At 32.1% G+C, this 14,468-nt stretch overlaps 3 protein-coding genes across 3 annotated transcripts; 2 read left to right on the forward strand and 1 right to left on the reverse strand.

The window, feature by feature from the left end:
- Positions 1 to 1,370: 1,370 nt before the first annotated feature.
- LOC137927047 (protein lethal(2)essential for life-like) lies at positions 1,371 to 2,191 on the forward strand. Its single transcript, XM_068770832.1, has one exon. It carries the CDS (start codon positions 1,437 to 1,439, stop codon positions 2,013 to 2,015), a length of 579 nt encoding a protein of 192 aa, XP_068626933.1. The 5' UTR covers positions 1,371 to 1,436; the 3' UTR covers positions 2,016 to 2,191.
- A 1,415-nt stretch (positions 2,192 to 3,606) lies between these two features.
- LOC137926964 (protein lethal(2)essential for life-like) lies at positions 3,607 to 4,457 on the reverse strand. The gene has a single exon (XM_068770724.1). The coding sequence runs from the start codon at positions 4,365 to 4,367 to the stop codon at positions 3,825 to 3,827; it is 543 nt and encodes a 180-aa protein (XP_068626825.1). The 5' UTR covers positions 4,368 to 4,457; the 3' UTR covers positions 3,607 to 3,824.
- A 1,869-nt stretch (positions 4,458 to 6,326) lies between these two features.
- LOC137927141 (protein lethal(2)essential for life-like) lies at positions 6,327 to 7,073 on the forward strand. Its single transcript, XM_068770958.1, has one exon. It carries the CDS (start codon positions 6,439 to 6,441, stop codon positions 6,955 to 6,957), a length of 519 nt encoding a protein of 172 aa, XP_068627059.1. The 5' UTR covers positions 6,327 to 6,438; the 3' UTR covers positions 6,958 to 7,073.
- Positions 7,074 to 14,468: the final 7,395 nt, after the last annotated feature.

A 14,468-nucleotide genomic window follows, 5' to 3' on the forward strand; every position in this document is an offset into this window, starting at 1 on the left:
TATTATATATTTCAGTGATTTTCATCAACGCCTTCTTCCGCCCATAGAAAAATTAGACGACTCACCCCTATTGAAAATAAAGGATAAGCGTTAAGGAATCTTTTAACAATAAAATTTAAATAAATTAATAAATATCATCACAACGAAAAAAAATAAATAAATTATTCATTTTTTATTAACCTAAATATTTTTAAATATATTGAGACGTGATGGTTACATTTTTTTAGACCATCTACGTGATACTATTGTCACACTAAGCGATTTATTACTTTCTTAATTTATTGTTATAAGAAACAAATTGGACTCCCTTATAATGGAAAAAAAACTTAAAACATGTGGTAAGTATAGTTCAAAAACGACTCACATCTAAAACAATTGGGGATATTTTATTTTTTGGATGGGATTACGTCCACACAAAACCAAACAAAACAGTTTATTCTCTAGAATTAATAAGTATTACAACATAATTTTTATTTACCTTACAACCTTTTTACTACATATAAATACTTTATTTTTATATAACAACAAAGTTTAATACAGTTTATTTGAATAGAAAACGAATCTAGACATATGTCGAATTTAAAAAAAACCTGTTTTATGTACACAAGTAAAAAAAAACAGAATTTAATTGTGTTATATCATAACTACGTAATTATAGTACAGAGTTATCTAACATATAATATCAAACCCTATTTAACCGAGTACAATGACACAGTGTAAATATGTTTACTATTTAAATAGCAATGGCAGATAAATAAGGCAAATTAAGGACAATTTCAAACTACTACATTAGTTCTAAATATTAAAAAAGCGAAGAGAATAAAAGCAATTCTTTGTTAATTGTTATCTGAATAAAAAGTTTAAAGCATTACAAACATTGTAAAATTATTATTACCATTATTGTAGGTCAATGACACCACAAATTATTTTTCACTGATACCGTTCATTCATGCTAACAAAACAACTTCATAAAAATAATAAATTTCAAATTTGTCTTTAAATAAATAAATAGAAAACATCTATGTAAAATAAAAATTAATGCATTTATAAGTAAAACTGTGTATCAATTTGTTAATAATAAATATAATTCAACATTGTTTATTAATTATTTACAAGAAAATTACAATATTTTGTTTCCCACACATTAACAAACCAACTTAAAAAAAGTTATACTATTCGACACAAGATGGCGCTATTTTAGGAATATTCTAGAACATTACGTCAAACAGCTATTTATAGAGAAGCTTAGAACATTCTGGAAGCACGGTATAGCGTCCAAGAACATTCGTGAATATTCTTGTAAGTCCGCGATGTTGGCAACAGGTGGCGCTCTCCCAACTATATAAATACCGCGCTCCGACGATGAGACGCAGTATTGTGAAAACAAAAACATTCGAGTTGTTCCAAGTGAAGTGAAGTGAAGTGAATTGCTAAAAATGTCGATCATTCCTTTCTTTTACGACGTAGAACGTCCGTTTCATCGCTTAATGGAGAGGGATTTATTCAACTCTCCCTTCGACACGGTGCCTCGTCACAATTACAAACCAATTGATGCGCCATTGATGAACATGTTGCAGAATTGGCAACATATCCTGCGTCCCATAGAACAGATGTCGCGGGCGATGAACCAGTTGGCTTTAAACGAAGTCGACACTAAGATCAGCGCTGATAACGAGAAGTTCCAGGTGAATGTGGACGTGCAGCATTTCTCTCCAGAAGAGGTGAATGTAAAGGTGTTGGATGGTCACCTCGTGATCGAAGGCAAACACGAGGAGAAGAGAGACGAGCATGGATATATTTCTAGACAGTTCGTTAGAAGATACGCACTGCCTAAAGGATGCCTGCCAGACACAGTACAGTCCTCTCTGTCCTCCGACGGCGTCCTCACAGTCACCGCGCCTAAAGTTCTTCCGATGCCTTCCATCGGCGAGCGTATTGTTCCTATAATCCCAACTGGACCTATCAAGAAACAGCTGGGGTCGCCCGAAATGGAGGCACCTAAACCGGCAAATTGAATTATCAACTAATATTTCTGTAATCATCGTCGTCAATATTTGTTAATTTTCATTTTTCTCCATCAAAAATCAAATCTCAAGACTGAACTAAAACCAAAAGTGATATATTACCTGCATACTGTTGTATTATGTTTTTAAGTTTGTAAATAAAAAATATATAATTTTTTTTTAATTTACACTCGTGTTTTATTTCTTAAAAGATAAACCTCTTTACACGGAGCTAAACAATATTTGCCTTTTTTATCAAATCAAATGTTTACTCTTTTTAGATATAGAATAATAAATTAAATTACAAAATTGAAATATATTTTTGAACTGAAACTCTCTTCTAAATACTTTTTTATATCTGTACTTCCATAAGTAATATTAAAGTAAATAATAATAACTTTCTAGAACAACCTATTTCAATGAGTACCCGGAGCTTAAAACCAAATAAAGAATTGTTATTTAGATTGGTGGCTACCAAACTGTTACATTCGAGCTTGTTCTATTTAATTTTTAATCACAATGCATAGTATGAAAAATTAATCATAAAATCACTTTTAAATTAAATATAAAACGCCAAAATGGGTACAAAAATTTTCTTATATTATTATTTTAAATTCTATAATATACCTTGATCGCCATTTTTCAAAAAATCCTATTTGCAACTAATTCTGTGCCTACTAAATGTACATTTTCTCACATTAAATTTCACCGGGAATTATTTGAAGTTCATTAGAATTCCTTTGAGAACCATTTATTTAGAGCAATGGTCATATAAATATTCGTTGTTAGATATATAGTGTAGAACACTGACATAATATATTAAAAATATCTTTAACATTGTTGAAGCTGATGTAGTATTTGATTGTCATGTTTTGCATGTACTGTATTTGATGGTATTTAATGTTTTTAAATTACCCTAACTCTATCCGATGGGACATTTACGCCGCATCAAGCCTTTATAGAAAATATAGTTCTTGAAGTTTTTGAAGCTCTAGCAAGGAATGGCAGACTTGCTGCACCCAGGTAAAGGGAGAGAATATGTAAAACGCACATGCGTCCCTAAGGACCGGCTAAGTAATGTAAAAATTAAACAAAGGGTAAATAGAAATAGATAAATGACAAAAAAAAATGGTACAAAAAATATTTTTTTTTTAATAAATAACCATGTAATAAAAATGTAATTCTTTTTATAATAAGTATTTAGTTGAAGAATCATAAGTAAATAAAAATGTGCAAAAGTTATACCTTTCCAAAAAAGACTAGTAGAGGTTCAGATGGCGACAAAAAGAAAATTACCCTGGCAGTAAATTTGCAGATTTAATCATTATGTAAGGTAGTAAAAACATTTAAAATACCTTGTCAATTACATTTCATATCTTTATTTTTTACATTTACAAATATCCTTAAAACAAGCGATTATTTCCGTAAAGGTTAATAATTTTGATTTTTATATTCAAAACAATTTAAGCTGTATAATGTAGAATTGGCGAAATGAAAGAAAAATTTATTCTCTACAAGGCTTTGGTAAGCATCTTCGAAATATTAGAACTACAAACAGATATATTGTATCTTTAAATACATTTTTATTTTGGCACTAATTTTATCTTTATTCTACTGTAAGGGTTGTTAATTATATCGAGAGGAACCTAGTTATTAATGTTACAAAAATCACGATCAGCACGATTCTATATAATGATAATAGTTGTAACAAAAAAACAAAGCCAAATTTTATTTGTTTTCTTTAACACAACAAAACAATCACAAACGAAATGTATGAGGTAATGAATGCACTGCAGAAATAGATTGGCGCGAAGCCCGCGGTTACTGCCCGTTCTCCACCGGGGCCGCAGTCTCGCCGTCTCCGATTTGGAGCTTCGCCCCCTCGGGCTGCGTTCTCACCGGTCCCGTGTGCATTATAGGAACCACGCGCTCATTAGAGGGCGGAGTCTCTAACGGCGCCGTGATCGTGAGCACCCCGTCCGAAGACAGCCGCGATTGCACCGCGTCAACACTACAAGATTCAGGAAGTGCATATCTTCGTGAAAACTGACGAGACACCCATCCATGCTCGTCCTTCTTCTCCTCGTGTTTACCCTCGATCACCACGTACCCATCGCTGGTCTTCACAGTTATCTCATCCGGTGCGAAATGCTGAACGTCGAGGTTGATCTGGAATTTATTTCTGTCCGTTTTTATAGTCGATGCGTCGCGCAAGACTGTGGACAGTTGCTTCCACGGACGATAATAATCCCTCGGCTGGCTGAAAGCAGCTATGACATCCCCAGGAGTTAGCGTCAACGCGAAGGGCTGGTCAAGGAGACGTCGTGGACGCTCCAGGTCTAAGAGAAACGGCAGCAGAGACATTTTTCTAGACAACTTTAACTAGACCGAAAAAAATGCCGGCCGGCATTCACGTGAAATTCTATTGCGCATGACACTTCGCGCATTTAAAAACATGGTCGATCATTTTCCAGCCAGACTATTAATTCATATTTTATTAATCGCTTTAATACTCTTTGCATTAAAAAGCATTTTTAAAAACTATAATTTTTAAATTGAATAAAAATGTAACAATTATTTTGCCTAGATTAATATAATGCCATTTAGTATTTTCATTATATCATTATACATATTGAGCAAATAACACAGGCGACTGCTAATCAAAATTATACATATATAATTATGTAACAATAATAAGATATAAATAAAATTAAATACGCAAGATTAGCGAAATTAATAAATAATAAAATTCTTTGTTAACAAAAGAATTTTTACTGCAATATTTTTTACTTATTTACTATGTGTTACAAACTAACAAAATTAAAAAAAAAACGTAAAATAAAACATGACGTTTTTATTTTTGAAAATTTGACGTTTTAAATAATCTTTGTATCTATACGTCGTGTATGCGGGAGACAAAGTATAGCTGTAAATATTTTAATTTTGCACATCGCTTTAAACGAATGAAATGAAAAGTAAACAATCAAAAGCAAGCATCGAAATATAGCTGACCTTCAAACAAACAAGGAGAAACTGACATTTTAACGACTTTAAATAATAAATACTTTATCTTACATTAATGTAAATCATATATATTTTAAGTGATTATTTGTCTGTTTACACACAGACATATATATACCTCTATATGTATATATACATATTTATATCTCGTGTGCTTTCAAAATATTAATACGTCTACCGCCATCTAGAATTATATAAATAAAACTGCTCGAAAACTTCCTAAAGTCATTTAAATTCACTTCCAACGCCTCAACATTATATATTTTCAACAAATAAAATGTTTAATTTGAAGCTGTAAATTCTATTGCATGCGAAAAAGTTCTATAAAGTTCTATTACATATAACCGTTTTTAAGTTTCTAGAAAGATTCATGTGATGTCAGAGCCGCCTGGTGGCAGATGGCTAAGTTATCAGTAGTTCTAAACATTTTATTTATAACTCATTTAGTTATTACACATGCACAAAAACTTTTTGCTTCGTAATAGGAAGTTAATGTTTTCCTAAGTCTGAAATGTAAATGAAAAGTTTCTTTATTAACTCTACATTAAATGTTTGAGAAGTTCGAGTATAATTATACACTATACACTTTCAAAACATATACATTTTCAAAAATCAAAACTTTTATTAACGTTTGGTGTTATAAATGTTAAACAATATACAGTACCTGGCGATAAATATTGCACATCGACCTTTAGAAAGAGACAATCGGTTATTTTCAGCTTCGTAGAGCACTATCTCTGTCCCACTACTACTGTATTATAACTGCCGAAATGAATGTGTAAGCGTCATTCTTGGAGAAATAATATAAATTTCTTATTTTGGTTACAGTTTTATATGTTCGACCGTGTTGCATGACCATCTGTCATTTCTTCTTGTTTTTTGGTTTCCACACCCGGTTCCTAACTTTACTAAATGCTGCCGCTATAAATACTAAAGAATATTACTTGAGTATGTAACTATTCGCCACAAATAGAAAGTATTTTCCCCTCATAAATTTCTATTAAAATCTCTACTTAATGGGAGAATACTTAATGTAACTAGTGAGAAATAAATGGATATAATATTTTAAGTAATAAGCTTTCTCTTAATCATTAATTAATCTTATTTAAATTCTACATCCAATTTAATTTTTAATAAAATGTTGCATGTAAAGTAAAAAAATGTTTACAATATCTGAACGGATGTAAAAGAATGACGTGTATCTCGTACATTCTAGTGCAAATGTTCTAGAAATTTCTACTCGTCGCGAGATGGCGTTTGCGGGTATAAATACGTAAGCAGAATTAAGCCGGCATCAGTCGATAAAACTGCTTAACGTGTATTGAGCCGGCGTCAGAAAGTTCGGGAATTTGATTCGATTACTGTGATATTAAAGTGTGTTGAGTGTTAAAAGTAAATTTAATATCTGCGAAAAATGTCTATGTATCCGTTTTTCATTGAATACGAACGTCCACGGCCGCGCCGCTTGATGGATCAGCATTTCGGGCTTGGCCTTACGCCTCAGGATTACTTGACCATAGTAGCCGTACCACAAGGAAACAGAAATTATTACAGACCCTGGCGAAACCTCCAAGCTGCCAACCAAGACGCAGGATCTACGATCAAGGAGGAAAAGGATAAATTTCAAGTAAATCTTGACGTCCAACATTTCTCACCAGAAGAGATCTCTGTGAAGACCGCTGATGGATTTTTAATCGTGGAAGCGAAGCACGAGGAACGTCAGGACGAACATGGTTTTATATCGCGGAGCTTCACAAGGAAGTATCCATTGCCGGAGGGCATTGATGCTGATTCCATCGCCTCAAAACTATCTTCAGACGGTGTTCTCAGCGTGACCGCTCCGTTGAAAGCCCCACCTAAGAACTCTGATGAAAGAGTCGTTCCCATCATACAGACTGGACCAGTGAAGAAGCAGAGAGGTGATGAACAATGAGGACTCAGAACAAGTTACTCTTAATTTAATTGTGTGATTGAGTGAATTATTTTGTATGTGCATTGCATTCCTGTAAATTGTGTTGTCAATGAATTAAATTTAAATCTAGTCCTTTATTTCGTTTTATTTATTTATTACACACTCGTAAATACATTTCATTGCTATCTTTGTATTAAAATCCTAAAGATTGCAGTGAAGCTATTAAATTATGACACTTATATTTTTAAACACCGTTGGGTGGGAGCCAGAAACACCATTGTGCTTTCCTTATAACAGCGCCATCTATATTTAGTGCTTAAACTTTTGATAAAGCAACTACAAAAATATAATTCTACATTAAAATTGAGGTGAAAAATAAAAAATCTACCCCAGGGACTTTAATTATCCTTGGCTATTCTCTATGATTAAACACACTTATTAAAAAAATCTATAGTAATCTATATTAACGAGATATATTCTTGTAAATCACACAACACTCAAAAAGTTATATCTCTAGTTTTAAATTATTTATATAAATATGTTATTGTCCACTGCTAAGGTCACAACACGCGAATTAAATCCGGCAAGTTTGATAAGCCGGGTTTTGTTAACTTAGTAGGTAAACCCTGATAATAAATATATATCGCAAAAATGTAACTCAATAAAAATGTTAATAAATATTTGATTGTAACGGCTAACAGCATAACTCTAAAAGAATTTAACCGATTGATAATATTGCAATTTAAAAATGAACACTTTATTATGAACCAATTTTACTTACAGTTTTTTAGATAAGTAAGTCATATAAGTGACTTATCCATAACGTAGGCTCATCATTTCGGCTGTTTTATTTATTTTATTTATTTATTTACTATTTCATCCAGGACATAGGCCTCCCCCGAGACCTAATTCAGAAACCATTGGAAGCAGTATGCATCCAGTCTTTCGACGTGGACTCAATGATCTATAAATAATTTTTGCATCACTTTACATATTGTTTGGTACTGAAACAAATATTTAATACAAGAGGATTGTGTTGGTTTTATGTTGTGAGCCTAGCGACCTCTATTAGAATTATGTAAAGTAAGTTTTACAGTACTTTATTAATATGATGTTGAATATTGTCCATAGATGGCGCTAATTTTAATTTTCTTAACAGAGGTAATATCTTTATATTCATTTAGTTCTGTAACGTTAGTGAAATCCAAAAAAAGACAAGAAAATACTAAATACTTGTCGGATGGCGTTTTATGAACTTAATTCGGGACAATATATCCCTAGTTTAATCTTGTGTCGAGCCGTTTTATTATTAGTCCACGAAATTGGGAGGCTAACGCTGTCCTTAAAAGTTTACCGTTTCGATTGCCGGAGAAGGTAGAATCTGGAGATAATTAGTGATATTTTGGTATCTGTCAACAGCGTTCTTATATTTTACTAGTATGAAATAAATATAACTTATTTCCAGATGAGCGCTTTATTTATTATTATGTGAAATAGATAAAATAATTTTGTATAACAGGGCGCGAACTGTCAAACACACGAAGTTGAAATCAAACTGTCAAATGTCATCATATTTTTTAAATAGTATAATGCCTGCTGAGATAAGAGGAAATAAGTTAATTTTATTTTATTTTTTCAAGTTTACTTTACTTACTTTATAATGTATGTGAATGTGAGCAGCGACATAAACAAATTGGTTTATATGGTGCAATGCTTAAAAATCTGTATTTTTCTTTGTGATACAAAAAAAAAAAAGTTTTCAAGTTTCTGTGTACTTATTTAAATTTGATAGAAATTAAAATTAAATTGTCATCCGATATAAATACGTATTTTAACCTGAAATACAACTACTTTAAAATGCGTCTTCATAAGAACCCACAATGGACTTGGTCGATTTCTTTTGTTATTACTAACCTCTTTAATTAACGTATTTAGAGTAATTTAATCTGCTGCAGTATTGTCACTTAAAAATACTTGCCAATGTAAGATTTTTTTAAGATTTAATAAATAATCTTGTATTTGATTATTGTAAGAATTTGTCAAAAATTATATTAGGAGGTCACTCAAAAGGTTTTGAACAGAAAGTTTCTTATATAAAAAACGCTGGCGACTTATTTTATTTTTAAATTTGATTGATTGATATCAAAATATTGTATGTTCCAAATACAAATTTCCCTCCAATATTCTTTATCTGTGTTATAATATAAACTAGAATGATTAAGATGGACTAAAGCCTTTTGTTTTTAAGTTTTTTTTAGTTTTAAGTCTTAACTTGAAAACTAGTGATCATTTAATCAATCAAAAATAACTGTGTTCTATTACATAGATGCTAAGGGAGAGTTGTTTTTTAATAAAATAGAAAAATAACATAGTTTCAATATTATTATATGAATGGCATAATAAAATATATATTTTTTTCTCTATGTGTCATGTATAATGTATTTGTATTATAAACTATTTTTTTAAATGAGGTATTTGTAAGAAATAAAAGTGGAAATATATTTACATGAATTCATTTTATTTTAGAAATAAATCATTTTTGGTCATACATATGTTTATATTAAAAAAGTATTAATAAAGAACATAAGACTTTTCATTGATTTCATTTCTTTTATTTTTCAGCTATTTGAGCTTGTTCAGTGTTGTTCTTCTTTCTTTTTCTATTTTTCTTTTTGCTTGGAAGTTCTTGACCTCTTGGACACGGGCCATTGGAGGGAGGCATCAGGGTTGTGTGCATGGGTATTCTACCAATCGTAGCCTGTTGCGTTACTGATAGTTCCACTAGTGGCCTGGATTGTGGAATATCTGGGTTTGCTATTTTTGTGACAGTGATTACTTCTGACTTCTGTACTGGTTTTTCTATCACCTCCGGGATGGGTCCTCTTCTTAGTACCATTACCGACTGCTGCAAAGTTTCTGATGATGAAATCATTCTTGGGCATCTTTCCATTTCAGATATATTGGTGATTAAACTTGAAGACTGTTCTGAATGTATTGGACTATAGCCTGATATGGCCGGCAGGGAATATTTGAAAGTCCTTGGATATGGTTAACTTGTTACGATTAGTTCTATGGTGTGTTGATACTTTGAGCTAGAACTGATATCACTGGAATTCGAGTATTCCCTGCCGGCTTCCCTTTGAACTGTGCTTCAAGGGGACTGCATGAGATACTGCCATAACTTCGGACTGTCCGCTGTATTTATATTACTTGTGCAGTGACATCAGAGCCTTATCAGTGGTGTAAGAAAATATAATAAAAAATAAAAACGAATATACGGTCTATTTACTTACCCCCAGAGATTGTAGGTTAGAGGTTAGATTAATAAAAGTTGCGTACACATTGTCACTTTTAAAAATAAAAAAATCCCATAAAACCAACGCAATGTAACAAACATAACCATTACCTAAGAGCACCTTATGAAATAGTATTTATAAAATAAGATATTATTTTTTATGTCATGCTATATACTTAGGGATATATCTTAAATTCATAAACAAATTATTAAAAAAATATTGTAATAAATACCTATTGGTAAAGCTATCGCTGTCAATTTTATGCTCTTTTGTTTAACCGTTACAGAAAAATTTTAATTTGAAATTCGAATTCTGATACTGGACATCTATAGCCACCCATACAGGGTCTCCGGTGGTACATTAGTATCGTGGTTGTATACAGATGTGTGTAGTATTTATGAATAAATAAATTTAGATAGGAGGTATTTTCCACATGAAAGTTTTGATTATTTTATCTATCAGTAGCTGATCCCGAAAACGTTTTGCAAAAAAAATTAAAGTTTTTAATTAACAAATGTAAGATAAGGGTTGATCGTAGAGGGGAGAAAATTTAGGTTTGTATGTATTTTTGTATGCTGTATCATAATAAAATAAAAACCAAAAAAATTGTCTAAAAAATTAAAAATAAAATTTAGGGGTGGACCACCCTTATCACTTAGGGGTATGGAAAATAGATAGTAGCCGATTCTCAGACATACTGAATACGCATGTAAAATTTGGTAAAAATCGGTCAAGTCGTTTCGGAGGAGTTCAAGTTCGAACACCGTGACACGAGAATTTTATATATTAGATATAACTTAGCAGGCAGTTCAAGACTGGTCATTCTAGCGATCTTTGTAACAGACTTATGCCCTGCAGTGGGCGTTTATCTGCTGACATGAATGAATGAATTGTTCATTATTTATTTGAGTATTGGTATATAGTGGTTGAAGACTACATCGATCATAGAACTAAGATTCAATTCTTGAGATGTGAATATTGATATAATTATATGTACGCGACAACCACGTGTTATTCATACTTCTTCTTTTTACATACTATGGTTGTCTGAAAGAAATGTCCTGGTGTGATAAGACCGTCCATTGTATTTTCTTTACTATTACGCAACTATGTATATATTTTCTAGCGTGAACTATAAGAATATTGACTAAATATTGTATGAATCATGTGACATTTGACCTGTTTGTTTCCCAAAATTGTTCGCGGCTCAATAAAGACAACTGTTATCTGTGAATGGTTTAACATTACGGGTTTCCCCAATCCGGGAAGGATATCCTGTACAAAATTGTTTACGAATTTTAATTGCACCATATTTAATTTTGGTTGCACGATATATTGCAATAACACAAAATTAATCGGTAATCAAAAAGTAAGGTTAATTTCTTTATAAAATATAAATTGTTTATTTATTCTTCCAAATCAATTTCATCTCGTTTAAAGTAATATAATGCACCTTTCACCCTGTCTGATATAATGCACTTTTGCAAACTCTTTTTCTATTCCTCGACATAGTCGGAATAGTCTTTTTCCGATATAACCTTGAAAACCTTCGATAAGGTTTCTATCTCTCTTCAACCGTGTCAAAACGGCGCCCTTAATCGAGATTTGTCCTTCAAGATAGTTTGGGTTATGGCAAATGATATTCCAACTTATATAGATGAATAGACGCTTTACAAATGTTATATACCAGTATTTTTTACTTTTATGTGCTATTATAAATCAATCACGCACACACGCACACACACACGCACGCACACACACAAGCAATCGTTACAATGCTAATTTAAAAACATCTTCCAGGGAATCTCTAGCTTTTATGTTATAAATAGTTTTATTTGCATTATCTATAATTTTATAACTTCTTAACTGTCAATTTCAAAGTGACAATGTGTCAATGACATGTGTGATTTTAATAACGAGAATTGATGTTAAAACTAATTAAAAGGAGTTAAATACTGTGAATGTCGTTTTGTACATTTCAGAAACGATTACTTTGTTTTATTTGAATATAATAAAGCTTATTCTTTATTACATTAGTGTGTGTTTATTACATTTACTTTTACACTATGTACAGAGGTCGGATTGTATAGCAATATAGAAACCACTTCAATATCGAAACTGCGGATATAGTACGTTTTGTTGATACCTATTACAAAAACATTGTTGCACTCTCCATACTTTGTTAGTCAGAGAACAGTTTTAAATATACTTCTATCTTTTATGATATATAAAATAAACATTTCTCCTTTATCAATCATCTATAAATAGAGAAAAAGCTTTAATAATATTGCTTCAATAGTAACAAAAAAATAATGCAATAATTTGTAAAAAATATATATTTCGGGGTAAAATAGAAAATTTTATACGAATTGTTTTTAATAGTACAGTGACAATATTCATCTTGTTTTTCGGGATATTATCTCATGGGATTTTTCCTAAAATAAATCTTTAAGATGTACACACTATTAGTAACTTCACTGTAGATAAATACATACCTTTGTAAGTTATGTTATATGACTGATTGGTTAAAAGCTTCAAAGGGGTAATGTATAGCTTATTCGTTGTCAATTAATGTATGTACACCGTGTTCAAAAATCAATAATTTCAGAAATAAGAAATTACGTAATGATGATATAGCAAGAAAAATCATATTAAAATTATTATTTTCTATCTGTCCACACAGACCTTGTACTGTCAGTTGTTGTTGGGCTGTCGCATTTTAATAAAGTTTCAGAGTGATCACTTTATACATGATGATTGGAAATAGTTGTGACAGTTTTAAAGCTTCTTGTTGAAATGAGCTAAACATTCAACCTTTCAAAGCTTTCACTGATAATAAATCACCCTGTATTTGTCTATCGTACAAACATTTTTATGTCCCAATTTGGAAAGACTTAAATATGGTAACAGTAATGGGATAAATTGTAATCGTATAAATCAGTGATTTCCAAAGTGGTCTATATCGACCCCCATAGGTCTATGACAACCTGCAAGGGGTCTACGTCAGCGAAAAAAAATATGAGGGTCCATAAAATGAAAATGGGGGTCCACGGAGCACATCATTAGCCGAGGAGATTTAAGATTAACCCTTCTAAAATTGACGCCAACAACAGATATAAAATTTTATTTTGAGTAGTTTAAATTTAAATTCAATTAATAAATGTATAAATTAACATGTGTTTTTACTTTAAGTTTTTAACACTAAACTTCACTACAGTTAGAAATTTACAGGAAATCAATATCAGGTAAGTAGGGCGTCTACCCAACACGGAAAGACATGGCAAGGGGTCTACGACACAAAAAAGTTTGGGGAACTCTGGTGTAAATGAACAGAGTTCAGTTTGCTTGCTTGGCTTTGTTTGAAGTTGACGCTATTAGCCCAGGGACTTTTACAGCTTCATCGGAACTGAGTTCACGGAGCGGAAGGGTCCGAGAACTTAAAAATAAAACAGAAGCTAGTCAGACGCTTTCCACTCGCACTATAACGTTCGCACGTAGTAAACCGCTCTACCCGAGTAGAGCTGTGTAGTGTCGATGTTTTGTATGCGGCTTGGGACGCAGCAAGGACCAAGGGCGGCTCTAGCTCGTGTAGCGCCCGTGTGCAATAAAACCCTGGCGCCCCCTTGACCCCCTCCCCCGCGGCTGTAACAATTAACTTTGCCGTCTAAGGGGGCGTCGCGGTGCTCCCTGAGACGGCGGCGCCCGTGTGCATTGCACACCCTGCGCCGGCGAGCCAAGGAGGGATCCGGATCTGACCTCGGTTCGGTTAGGGAGCTCCTTTAGTTTGATAAATTCAAATGTATTCTCCTAAAAGTTAAGGGAGATTTCTCTACGACAAACAAGGCATTAGAAAATTATTATAATCAGGCGATATTTTGCGGAAGTCTATCCTAAGTAAGAAATTGACCAATATTTAGCCACTTCCGCACATGCAGTGGTAGTCGTGCAACACGCGTGCGAGATAATACCTCCAAATGACAGTGATTTTGAAACAGTTTGCCACGTGTATATAAATATATAAATATATATATATATATATATATATATATTTATATATACATACACACATATATGTCTAATGAATATATATTAGTTTTATTACGACAAAATGACGTATATGTAATTGCACCACATTACACAATTCAATTCGCTACTATTGAATTATATTTCACAATAAAAAAGGATAAATGTAATAGCTTGTAAACTAAAAATAATTTAATATAAATTTCATTAAAA

This window comes from Battus philenor, unplaced genomic scaffold (assembly GCF_028537555.1).
Source record: "Battus philenor isolate CCGP_79_NKW_IND1 unplaced genomic scaffold, ilBatPhil1.0.hap1 SCAF_3, whole genome shotgun sequence".
Taxonomy (NCBI): Eukaryota; Metazoa; Arthropoda; class Insecta; order Lepidoptera; family Papilionidae; genus Battus; species Battus philenor.